General features: G+C 40.2%; 1 protein-coding gene across 6 annotated transcripts in view; it reads left to right on the top strand.

Moving 5' to 3' along the window:
• CNOT6 (CCR4-NOT transcription complex subunit 6) overlaps positions 1–13,475 on the top strand; it is an 83,825-nt gene that overhangs the window by 47,565 nt on the left and 22,785 nt on the right. For all 6 annotated transcript variants that reach the window (XR_004739600.3, XM_035290784.3, XM_035290786.3 and 3 more), the window contains 2 exons: positions 8,341–8,527; positions 11,163–11,248. Coding sequence is in view for 5 of the 6 variants with exons in the window: in XM_035290784.3 (XP_035146675.1) it covers positions 8,341–8,527; positions 11,163–11,248 (273 nt within the window). In the remaining variant the exon portion in view is untranslated. The remainder of the gene's footprint in view (positions 1–8,340; positions 8,528–11,162; positions 11,249–13,475) is intronic.

Genomic DNA, 13,475 nt, shown 5'->3' on the forward strand with positions numbered 1-13,475 from the left:
TCGAGAGCATCCTGGACAATATGGTGAAACCCCATCTCTACTAAAAATATAAAAATTAGCTGGGCATGGTGGCATGCACCTGTAGTCCCAGCTACTTGGGAGGCTGAGGTAGTAGAATTGCTTGAACCTGGGAGGTGGAGGTTGCAGTGAGCCGAGATTGTGCCACTGCACTCCAGCCTGGCGACAGAGTTGAGACTCTGTCTCCAAAAAAAAAAGAATTTTTTAGGCTGGGTGCGGTGGCTCACGCCTGTAATCCTAGCACTTTGGGAGGCCAAGGTGGGTGGATTACCTGAGGTCAGGAGTTCAAGACCAGCCTGGCCGTCATAGTGAAACCCCATCTTATTTAAAAAAAAAAAAAAAAGAGTGAATTTATTTTTGTTTCTCAGGAAGTTGTGGAAGGAGTGGATGGCCTTAATCTAATTAGGATTTTGGCATGGTATCATGGCTCATACTTGTAATTCCAGCACTTTAGGAGGTCTTGGCAGGCAGATGACCTGAGATCAGTTCAAGATCAGCCTGGCCAACATGGTGAAACCCCATTTCTACTAAAAATACAAAAAGATTAGCTGGGTGTGGTGGCAGGCACCTCCCGGCTACTTGGGAGGCTGAGGCTGAATTGCTTGAACCCAGGGTGGGGACAGGGTGGAGGTTATAGTGACCCAAAATTATGCCATTGCCCTCCAGCCAGGGCAACAGAGCAGGACTCCATCTCAAAAAAAAAAAAAAAAAAAAAAAAAATTGGGCATGGTGACTCAACACCTGTAATCCTAGCACTTTGAGAGGCCAAGACGGGAGGATCATCTGAGGTCAGGAGTTGGAGACCAGCCTAGCCAACATGGTGAAACCCTGTCTCTAATAAAAATAAAAAATAATTAGCTGAACATAGTAACAGGCACCTGTAGTCCTAGCTCCTTGGAAGGCTGAGGCAGGAGAATCACTTGAACCTAGGAGATGGAGGTTGCAGTAAGCGGAGACCATGCCACTGTTCTTCAGCCTGGGTAACAGAGTGAGACTCTGTCTCAAAAAAAATAAAGAATAAGTAATAATAATAATAATTAGGGTTTTATTGAATTTAATCAGATGTTCAGTGCTTGTGAGGGTTGGCCTCTTGCTGGGTCACCCCATTCTATTTGTAGCTCTCAGCTGTGTAAGATGACTTTAATAAGTTCCACTCAGTGCCTTATACTCTGATTTCCAGCTTTTGGCTCATCAGCTTGCCTCTTAGCTGCTGCTTGTGATTCTGTCTGTTCTTCGAGAGGTAAAGTGGTAGGATGTGTCCTGCTTAATATCTCTCTGTGCTTCCCTTCTCTCCAGGTTATTTGTCACAGCTTTGCTGCCTTTATAGTTCTCTGGTGCTTTTGAAGTTGTACTTTTGTGGGGTTTAAAAAAATTTAGTTTTTCTTTCCCTCAGTGGGATGGTTGGTCAACACAAACAACTCTTGTTACAGGAAGCTGAAATCAGACATGAACAAGCTTTAAAATACTGCCTGAAGACCTGAAAATACCAAATTACTCTTCTGTTTGTGTTGTTTCTATTACATGGGGACAGTATTGTGGTCACCTGCTTTTGAGGTACATCTGTAGCGCACAACAGCTGTACTTATTCTAGGCCCTTGAGATGGCATTGTAGGGCAGAGAAATGTATTAACCAGAGCCACACTCAGGAAGCTTCTAGGAAATAGACACTTGGGTTTGAACTCCTCAGTAGTCACTAAATGATCTCTGAATCAGGTGCCCTGGCTGTAGTCCCTACCTTCGCCTTGGTTTTATTTGTGGCATTCTCCAACATTTTGAAGCCTTTAAACAGTGAGAGTGTTGGCTCTATTTATACTTATTTTTCCATGAAAGAATGATAGACCAAATCTCTCAAAATCTAGATAATAGTCTTCCAAGGTTGTTTTAAAAAGAGAATATTGTATGTAGCTCTTTTTTTTTTTTTTTTTTAATAGTCTTGCTGTGTCAGCCAGGCTGGAGTTCAGTGGCACAATCTTGGCTCACTGTAACCTCCACCTCCTGGGTTCATGCCATTCTCCTGCTACAGCCTCCTGAGTAGCTGGGACTACAGGCCCACACCACCATACCTGACTAATTTTTTGTAATTTTAGTAGAGACAGGATTTTACCATGTTGGCCAGGCTGGTCTCGAACTCCTGACCTCAAGTGATATGCCTGCCTTGACCTCCCAAAATGCTGGAATTACAGGTGTGAGCCACTGTGCCCGGGTGCTTGCTAGTTTTTTCTATATCAGCAAATGCATAGTTATTTTGATTTTCTGGTAGCTATACTAATTACACCTAGTTCATGGTGTTTGCTAATCACTCGCCTGATTTCAGAAAGCACAAATTAATTCCTCTTGTCTCCTGGCATTTAACAATAAAAGATACTGGGTATTTTAGAATGAAATCACTTATCAAAACAGGACTGTTAATGTAGGCCAGGATAATCCCAGTCTTCCTTAAGTCACTAAGTTGCTTAAAAATAAGCAAATTTGCCGGGTTCGGTGGCTTACCCCTGTAATACCAGAATTTTGGGAGGCCAAGGTGAGCGGATCATGAGGTCAGGCGTTCAAGACCAGACTGGCCAACATGGTGAAACCTCGTCTCTACTGAAAAATACAAAAATTAACAGGGCATGGTGGCTTGTGCCTGTAATCCCAGCTACTTGGGAGGCTGAAGTAGAAGAATTACTTGAATTGGGACCCAGGAGGTGGAAGGTTGCAGTGAGCTGAGATCACACCACTGCAACCCAGCCTGGGCTACAGAGCGAGACTCCATCTCAAAAAAAAAAAAGCAAATTTTTGGCTGCTTATGAGTATGTACAGTTTTGTGGGGGAAGAAGTAGATAGATAATCACGAGATTATCAAAAGGTGACTTCCTTTTGTTCATTGATCTCTTCCAGAAAGTTAGGATTCTTAATTTCTTGTACTGCATAGTTCCATGCTAGAGATTTATCTTTCTCTAGTATGTATGTTCTTTTACTTCTGTAACTGATATTTTTCTTTTCTTTTTTTTGGAGACAGTGTCTCATTTCATCGCCAGACGCCAGGCTGGAATGCAGTGGCGCAATCTCAGCTCACTGCAAGCTCCGCCTCTCGGGTTCAAGCAATTCTCCTGCCTCAGCCTCCTGAGTAGCTGGGACTACAGGCATGTGCTACCATGCCCAGCTAATTTTTGTATTTTTAGTAGAGACAGGGTTTCACCATGTTGGTCAGGATGGTTTCGATCTCTTGACCTCATGATCTGCCCACCTTGGCCTCCCAAAGTGCTGGGATTACAGGCATGAGCCACTGGCCTGTAACTGATATTTTTTAATGAAAATAAGTGCCATGTTTTGAAATTTGCTTTTTTTGCTTCATTTGTTGTGAACATATTTCCACATCAGTGTATTTAACTGTTTCATTCTAAAAGGGAATGACTAAGGAATATTATATGAATGAAACATAATTAAGTATGCTCTGTTAATGATCATTTATATTTGTAATTTTCCCCAACTACTAACATATCTTAGCATACCTGAACAAGTGTTTTCATAAGGTAAATCACAACTCGTGGAATTGATGGGGCAAAGAATACTCAGGTTTAAAATTTTAGTAGATATTTCAAAGTAGCCGCATCTTTCCCGTAATGAAACAGTGTGTCTGTTTTCCCCTTAGCCTTGTCAGTATTGGATATTAGTCTTTTTATTTTGCTGTTGTAAACATTTTTTATTACTGAGGATGAACATTTGTTTTTAATATGACTTTGTTTTTTAAGTGACCTCTTCTTATCCATTGTTCATTTTCCTGTTGATTTGTTTGTTTTCTTTCATTATACAACTCACAGGAAATCATGAAGACAGAGATACGGTTATTATTTACCATTCTATTCCCATACCAGCATGGTAGATACTGAAAATTGACGGAATTAATGGTTAGCTTCCATACATGTTGGTGTCTTCACCATATAGAAAGAAATTTTACATTTTAATGACTTCAGACCTGACAACTCTTGTCATGTTTGGATTCTAGGATTTGAGTTATGCTGAGGAATATTCTGTTTAATTTCTTTCTTGGTGTTTGAGTATTTAGAAATTTATTCCAGAATTGTGTGTATGGTAGGGATTTGAGTTCGTCTTGTCTTCTTGCCTCTACCTCATATGGTTATTCTTTTACTTGACTTTTTTTCCTTTTCTTTATTCACAGACTTTGTGGTTTCCTTTCTGGCTGCCTTCTCTCCTCTTGAAATGGCAGATAGAATTATGATCACCCTCTATGGGAAAATGAGCTATACAAATTGGCAGACATTTAAAATGAACCTCTGTAAGTCCATAGAAATTTTCTGTCTCCATTCAGAAGCTCTATTTGCTTCTTTAGGCATGCCCTTGCCCTCTCTTGAGGGAAGAGGGCAGAGAAACAGAAAACATGGTAGGTAACTAGGCGCAGTGGCTCACGCCTGTAGTTCCAGCTACTTGGGAAACTGAGGCAGGAGGATCACGTGAGCCTAGGAGTTAAAGGCTACAAAGAACTATGAGCATGCACACCACTGCACTCCAATCTGGGTGACAGAGTGAGACTGTGCCTCAAAAAAACAAAGTCCCCCTTATTCATATTGAATATCAACTGTGTGTTTTCAGTTTTATGAATGGAAAATTAAGTAAATAAAATTCTGTTCTACAATAGCTTGTGGTATGTTGTCTGTTCTGTTTATAGCAAAGTAAGGGTAGTACCTTCTTGAATTAAGATAGATTTTATTATATAGTTTTACTGAAGTAGAGTTGGCATTCAAAAACTTGGCATTTATAAAGTGAATAATGTATATATTTTGACTCTGTACACCTGTGAAACCGTCACCACCATCAAGAATGATCATATTCATCATTCCTGAAAGTTTGTGATCTTCCTTCCCCACCTCTTCTGTTTATTCCTTCCTCTATTTCTAAGCAACCACGGTTCTGCTTTCTAGAATTGTAGATTAGTTTGCATAAATGATTTTATACAGTATGAACACTTTCTTCATGCAAATGGCCTTTTTTTTGGTGATTTTGGACTGCTCTTATCCTCTATACTTATTTTGTAGTTCATCCATATTGTTTTGTTGGTTTTTAGTCGTTAATTCTTTTTTATTACTGAGTAGTAGTAGTCCATTTTGTGGCTGTGCCAGCATTTGTTTATTTGTTCTCCTGTTGAACACATTTGGGCTGTTTTTAGTATCTGACTATTACAAATAAAGCTGCTGTGAACATTCCTCTTTGTATGGGCATAACCTTTATTTCCTAAAAATGGAATTGATCATATGGTAAATGTATGTTTAACTTTTTAAAAAACTGAAACTGGTTTGCAAAGAGGTCTTGTCTTATATTCCTACCAGATGTCTTTGATCCATGCCCTCACTAACACAAGTCTTAAATTTAGCCATTCTTCTGGGTGTGTAGTGCTATCTTAGAGTGGTTTAAATTTGCGTTTCCCTAATGACTGTCAATTTTGAGCATTTTTTCATGTGATTATTTGCCATCCGTTTATATCGTCTTTGGTGAAGTATCTGTTCAGATCTTTTACTCGTTTTAAAAATTATGTTTCTCTCTCTCTCTCTCTTTCTCTCTCAAGACAGAGTCTCGTTTGGCTAATTTGTGTATTTTAGTAGAGGTGGGGTTTCACCATATTGGCCAGGCTGGTCTTGAACCCCTGACCTTCAGTGATCTGCCGGCCCCGACCATCCAAAGTGCTGGGATTACTGGCATGAGCCACTGCACCTGGCCCCTCACTCTTTCTCTTTCTCTCCCATTTTCTTTCTTTCTTCCTTTCTTGCTCTCTTTCTTTTTTTTGAGACAGAGTCTCATTCTGTCGCCCAGGCTGGAGTGCAGTGGTGCCATCTCAGCTCGTTGCAACCTCTGCCTTCTGGGTTCAGGCGATTCTCTTGCCTCAGCCTCTCTAGAAGCTGGGATTACAGGTGCCTGGCACCACACCTGGCTAATTTTTGTATTTTTAGTAGAGATGGAGTTTCGCCGTGTTGGCCAGGCTGGTCTTGAACTCCTCACTTCAAGTGATCCACCCACCTTGGCCTCCCAAAGTGCCAGGATTATAGGCATGAGCCAACTGTGACCTGCCCTCATTGAGTTTTTTTGTATCTGTGAGTATAGAGTTTTCATCAAACATAGACATTTTCTGGTTTTGTGTGTGTGTGTGTGTGTGTGTGTGTGTGCGCGTGTGTAACAACTTGAGATACAATTCACATACTGTAAAGTTCAGCCATTTAAAGTACAAATTTAGTGGATTTTGTATATACACAGAATTGTACCATATAGCAGAATATACTCATCATCCCAAAAAGGAACTCTGTATTCATTAGCAGTCCTTCCTCTGACATTTAGGAACAAAATCTAGCCTCAGTTCTTTGTGAACTTGGGGATTGCTGCCTCAGCAATCCTTTTGGGTGTTTTTTTCCGCTCTGGCTCAGGCAGTTTCTCACATGCATGTACCGATCAATACTCTCTTGACAACTTGAGCTGGGCAGTGGGGGCCTCTTCAGATCTCCAGTCTTTTCTCTGTTCTTCTCTCTTCTCTGATGTTTTGCCTCTTGATTTCTAGTCACCTTGGCTTCTCTGGACTTTCCGTCTCCAGAACTCAGGGAAGATCACTATGCCCTACCTGGTATTCCCCTCCTTGGGCTTCCTCTTGTAAATGCTGTCTAAGCAGTAAGCTGAGACTGTTAGAAGGTCTACCTTGTTTGTTTCTCACCCTTCAGGAATGACTCTCCTGCATTGGTTGGTGTCTCATCTTAGAAATTTATTGACTCATGTATATTATGTGATAACGATATGTGTTTCAGGTGGCATGGTAAATTTAGTTCCTGGTACCACTGTTTTGTTAAGAAGTCTCAAGTTTGCATTTTCAGCCAATAGAAAATAAGTTCTGAAAGACTGGTATGTTTTCATTACATTTGTTTCATTCTGTCTCAGATTAGATCCTGAACCATTAAGGAGATTATGGGGAAAATTCTTAGATTGTAGAAACCATTGAGAATTTATCAAGAAGAGCCAAAGTATAGATTTACTATTGCATTGAAAGATTTTATCCTGTTCTTAGTCACTGAACCTTATGCCCACTACTATTTGCTTATAATAGTATGACTTAATATCTGAAGTGTTTTTACTTGTTAAAATGTAATACATATATTGTTTTACTCGTTAGCATACAACACAAAACATGTAATACAAATTCTGCTTAGTTGTGTGGTTCTTGATTCAGTTACCACTTGGGTACTCTAGTCTTTTTTTTTTTTTTTGAGACAGAGTCTTGCACTGTTGCCTGGACTGGAGTGCAGTGGCATTCTCAGCTCACTGTAACCTCCGCCTCCTGGGTTCAAGGGATTCTCCTGCCTCAGCCTCCCAAGTAGCTGGGATTACAGGCATGCACTACCACCTCTGACTAATTTTTTGTATTTTTAGTAGAGACAGGATTTCACTGTGGTGGCCAGACCAGTCTTGAACTCCTGACCTCATGATCTACCCGTCTTGACCTCACAAAGTGTTGGGATTACAGGCGTGAGCCAGCGCACCCAGCCTGGGTACCCTGGTCTTAAAACTCAGTTAAACTAATACCTTGTGTTCCTTTTTGTTTTGAGGCAAAATTCCTGTTTTCTGGAGATATGAACAGCCTCTGAGATATTAGAATTTGTGTTATTTTGTATAAGTCCAAACCAATCATGATGTTCAGATGTTGGATTTATCATTACTATAAATTAATCATATTTCCCTCTCATGTCTCAGATCATTTTAAAGGATAAATTCTTCTTGTGCTCCTAAAAGTAAAGATGCAATCTAAGCAGTATTGGTACATTAACTTTTTATTTTAACCTGCTAAGTGAAGAGCTTATAACTTAATCATAGCATAGCAATGAATTGCCACAGAATGGGTAAGATTTCCTGTTAACCCCTTCTCACAAGTTTTTGGATAATAATTTAAGTTACTCATAAAAAGAGCTAAACTGGCCGGGCGCGGTGGCTCAAGCCTGTAATCCCAGCACTTTGGGAGGCCGAGGCGGGTGGATCACGAGGTCAAGAGATCGAGACCATCCTGGTCAAAATGGTGAAACCCCATCTCTACTAAAGATACAAAAAATTAGCTGGGCATGGTGGCGCGTGCCTGTAATCCCAGCTACTCAGGAGGCTGAGGCAGGAGAATTGCCTGAACCCAGAAGGCGGAGGTTGCGGTGAGCCGAGATCGAGCCATTGCACTCCAGCCTGGGTAACAAGAGCGAAACTCCGTCTTGGAAAAAAAAAAAAAACCCAGCTAAACCTTATTTGATCTACAGAACAAATTGTAGAGAAACTATATCATCTGTTCTTATCTTTTTTCTCTTACAGGAAAAGTAAGAAGCTTAAGTGCATCTTTGTGGTCACTAACTCATCTGACAGCTTTGCATTTGAGTGACAATTCCCTGTCCCGAATTCCTTCAGACATTGCCAAGCTTCACAATCTGGCGTATTTGGACCTGTCATCTAATAAAATCCGTAGCTTACCCGCAGAACTCGGAAACATGGTATCACTCAGGTATGCAGATTCAATTTAATACGTACTAACTGTATAACCCCTAAAACAAAATACAGCATTTGTTATGTTAGGAAACAAAACTGTTCATTTAATGGTATTTGAATAAAAGGGAATATAACTATATCCTTTATAACTTTATGTTTTTGGGAACACTGAATTGTCAGCTAATAATAAATTAAGGTAGATTATTGCCTGAAATTTTAAATTACTGTATTTTGTGTAATATACTTATTCTCAAATGAAAAAGTTTGGAGAGAGAGGGGCTAAGGCACTTATTTTACCCCACATACTTACCCATGACAAATAGTTAGGGCACTGTACCGTCCTTAACCCAGGGCCCAGGAAACCATTGCCAATTGGTGAAACCTTTTTTGCCATCCCAGGGCTTGTATGTTTGATAGTAGTAGTAAAGCCTGGACTTGAAAGAGCTAGAATTAATTATTAAATTTGGGGGGGCTATAGCATGAAATATGTAGCATTTGGAGTCACATGTGAGTTCAGGTTGGAATCTTAACTTTGCCATTTACAATTTGTGTGATCCTAGACAACCTTCTTAACCCAGGATTAGGGATATTTGAGATAATGGGTAAAAAGCATTAGCACTGTGCCTGGCATATTACTGTATTTTAAGGAATGGTAATTACTGACTGCACGTGGTGGTTCACATCTGTAATCCTAGCACTTTGAGAGGCTGAGGTGGGCTGATTACTTGAGCCCAGGTGTTGGTCTTTGTGGCTTGCAGCTGTAATCCCTGCTACTTGGAAAGCTGAGGCAGAGGGATGCCTTGAGCCCAGGAGGTCAAGGTTGCAGTGAGCAGAGATCATGCCACTACATGTCTCCACACTCCTCCTGCCCACCTCCAATAAGAAAAAAAAAGAAATGGTAATTGCTATTTATAAAAGATTTGTTCTGTTTTTATTTTGATGGAGATGGAGGTCTCGCTGTGTTGCCCAGGCAGCTCTTAAACTTCTAGTGTGTACCTTGGCCTCCCAGAGAATTGGGATTTCAGACATGAGCCACTGTGGCTGGCCCATTATTATTATTATTATTATTATTATTATTATAATACTTCTGTTTTATAAGTTAAATAAGATCTAATTAAGTTAACATTTCATCTATTATGTTAATCCCAATGGAATATTTTGTGCTATTTCATATTAACTGACTTTTCACCATGGTTCCTCTGGTTTTTTTGCTGCCTTGTGCCATTAGCCATGTAGTAAAAAGGAATAAGGACCTTGTGAAAGGTCTACCTCTGTTGCTCCTACTCCAGCCCTTTTCTAGGCTTAATTATTGAGTTTTATTCTATGACTGTTTTTAGTCCTGTGAAGCAAATTTACTTGAAGGATCTCCTTTCCTTTCCTGCCTTCCTGCCTTCCTGCCCTCCTGCCCTCCTGCCCTCCTGCCTTCCTGCCCTCCTGCCCTCCTGCCTTCCTGCCTTCCTGCCTTCCTGCCTTCCTGCCTTCCTGCCTTCCTGCCTTTCGTGGCTCTTGTCACCCAGGCTGGAGTGCATGGAGTACAGTGGTGCAGTCTGGGCTCACTGCAGCCTCTGCCCTGGTTTCAAGCGATTCTAGCCTCCCGAGTAACTGGGATTACAGTCACCTGCCACCACTCCTGGCTGATTTTTGTATTTTTTTAGTAGCTATTGGATTTTACCATATTGGCCAGGCTGGTCTCAAACTCCTGACCTCAAGTGATCCACCTTCTTGGCCTACCAAAGTGCTGGGATTACAGGCAGCAGCCACTGTGCCCAGCCGAGGGACCTCCTTTTTTCTGTGTATTACATTTGGAAATAAACAGGAGTCAGATATTCAGAACTAGCTGTTGTTCAGTTTACAGCCGTACAGACCTCTGGCTTGCTCAGTAACCAAGATTCATTTAAATGTCAAAACCCAAAGATTATAGAAATAGATTTCCTGCACACTTAAAAATTGACAAAACTTAATGTGTTACATTGCTAGTGTATCAGTATTTGGTCTCTGGTTGTTCTTTCCTTGCATGTCTCCCTCACTTGGAAGATTCCTTTGACATTTATGGTTATCTCTGCAAAACAAATTATTAAGAATAATTATGAATAGTTAGTACAGCTGCTGTTATTTTTTAAATGCAACTTTAGTTAATAGTAATCATAAGCTTAATTGTGCAGCTGCTGTAAACTCTTTTGAGTCGTTAACTAAATGGTCATTTTATTTTTCTTGTAAGAATTCACATGGTAGGCTGCTTTATCATTTCTACTTTCTTAAGTGTGTAGTAGATCCCACATGTGATCGACCAGTGATACTCAGTGTGATCTGTGACCTGGTGCCAGTTTGCAAATTGTCTTGCCAGTCTGCGGTGAGAGTAATACAGCAATTTAATAATTTTATATGTCAGTTGAATCTAATACTTTTTATAAATTGCAGTTTATATTTTATCCTTTTTCCCTTATTTTTCTAGTAATTTGTTTCTTGTATTTTCTGGCAGTTTTTTTTTTTTTTAAACCACATGTAGTTTAAGAAACACCGTACTAGACATTGGAATATAATACAACATTTTTTCATTCTTAGGTGCTTACATTCCTAGAAACTGTGTTGTTGATTTTAAATGCTAAAGGCTAGCATGTTTTTCTGTCTTACTGGAATTTTTGCATCAACAGGGAGCTCCATTTAAATAACAACCTGTTACGAGTTCTACCTTTTGAGCTGGGAAAACTGTTTCAGTTGCAGACTTTAGGCCTGAAAGGTATGACTTCTGTATTTGTTCTTATAGTTTGTATATATGTCTTTGAATCTAAAGAAGCCGATAGTCTTTCTACTAGGGGATTTTTCAAAAGTCTGATTTTTCCCAGACTTCGTCAGTTTCTTAGGTATTTCTCAATGGTTTTAATCTCTTCTCTGTTCAGCTGTAGACTATCTACTAGTCTTGTTGTTGTTTTTTATCATCATGTTAATCATGTTAAGTGGCTCTTCACCAGCCTTGGGTAGGTGTGTCTAGCCTACTTCAAAAAAGTCCCTGGATGAAGTTTTCAAGAATTGCACTCATAGGCCAGGCATGGTGGCACACACCTGTAATCTCGCCACACTTTGGGAGGCTGAGGTAGGTGGATATCTTGAGGCCAGGTGTTCAAGACTAGCATGAGTAACATGGCAAAACCCCGTCTCTACCAAAAATAGAAAAGTCTGCTGGGCATGGTGGTTGCCACCTGTAATACCTACTTGGGAGACTGAGGCACAAGAATTGCTTGAACCCAGGAAGCAGAGGTTGCAGTGAGCTGACATTGTGCCACTGCACTCCACCCTGAGTGACAGAGTGAGACCCTGTCTTTTTTTTTTTTTTAAAGAGGAATTGTAGTCTTAATTTCTTAAAAACACAGTTATATAAAAGGTTTTATTTCTGTAAATATTTCATATATCATAAAATAACAGTATTTTTTTAAAAAATAAAAAATACAAATATATGTTTTAAAATGTATGGAAAGTCATTTAACAAAGGTCAGTTTTCTAAATGGTTCTTTGGCATGTTTTTTTTCTGTGTGGGCTGAACTAGCTAAGGCTTCTATAAATAAGGGCCAGTGAAATGGAAGATGAAGATGCCCTTTTCTGTTATATTTCCCAGTCTAGCTGTTGCTAAATTTGAAGAACAGAAAAGTACTGTGTGGCAACGTATTCATAAAATAACTGCCAGAATTAACAGTGAATTTATCATTTTTGTGTATAATTTTTTTGTATACAAAAGAAGGAATGCTGAGACCCTCTTTGTTCTTCCAGTCCGCCTCATGGCAGAGGTAGTTACTGTTGTATGTTTTTCCAATTCAAGGTTTTTATAATCTTACAGTTTACAAAGTCATACTCACTAAGGCTTTTCACATTGGTTGAAGTTTTAGGGTCACCAGTCACAAATTGGCCCTTTTTTTTTCTTTTTCTTTCTTTTTTTTTTTTTTTTCTTTGAGAGAAAGTCTCTGTCGCCCAGGCTGGAGTGCAGTGGCATGTTCTTGGCTCACTGCAACCTCCGTCTCCTGGGTTCAAGTGATTCTCCTGCCTTAGCCTCCTTAGTAGCTGAGATTCCAGGTACCCACCATCATGCCCAGCTAATTTTTTTTTTTTTTTTTTGAGACAGAGTCTTGCTCTGTCACCCAGGCTGGAGTGCAGTGGAGATCTTGGCTCACTGCAACCTCTGCGTCCCACGTTCAAGTGATTCTCCTACCTCAGCCTCCTGAATAGCTGGGACTACAGGCATGTGCCACAACGCCCAGCTAAGTTTTTGTATCTTTAGTAGAGACGGGGTTTCACCGTTTTAGCCAGGATGGTCTCGACCTACTGACCTCGTGATCCACCCGCCTTGGTCTCCTAGTGCTGAGATTACAGGCATGAGCCACCGCACCTGGCCCAGTTTTTTGTATTTTTAGTAGAGTTGAGGTTTTACCATGTTGGTTAGGCTGGTCTCAAACTCCTGACCTCAAATGATTCTCCTGTCTCGGCCTTCCAAAGTGCTGGGGTTAAGGAGTGAGCCACTGCACCTGGCCATAAATTTTCCTACTGATTTAATGTACATGAAAGCCTCTAAGTGTAAATGCCTACAAGGGTAGGGAAGTTCTTTATGACTCCTTACATTTTTGCTGATCCCCTTGCTCTTCCATTTTTCTTTCTTGGAAGTATAGTTTGAAAGAGACATTTGTTTATCTCACATATCCTACTGGACAGTGTTACACATTTGTAACGGCAGTCTTCTTTTACTGGTTTTACCTCCTTTGGACAAATCCTTTTTTTTTTTTGAGCTTTTGCAGTTTACGCTTTAATTCTAATGTCATGTCAGAACACTGGGTGGAATGATCCATTTTGGGGTAGATCTGCTACTTTACTTCTTAAAGTGATTATATCATCTTTGCCCTCTGAAAACTACCATTGCTTTCTCCTGGCATCCGTTTGGAAGAAACAAAATATGTTCAGAGTCATGTCTGTTTGCAAATTAT

This window comes from Callithrix jacchus, chromosome 2, assembly GCF_049354715.1.
Source record: "Callithrix jacchus isolate 240 chromosome 2, calJac240_pri, whole genome shotgun sequence".
Taxonomy (NCBI): Eukaryota; Metazoa; Chordata; class Mammalia; order Primates; family Cebidae; genus Callithrix; species Callithrix jacchus.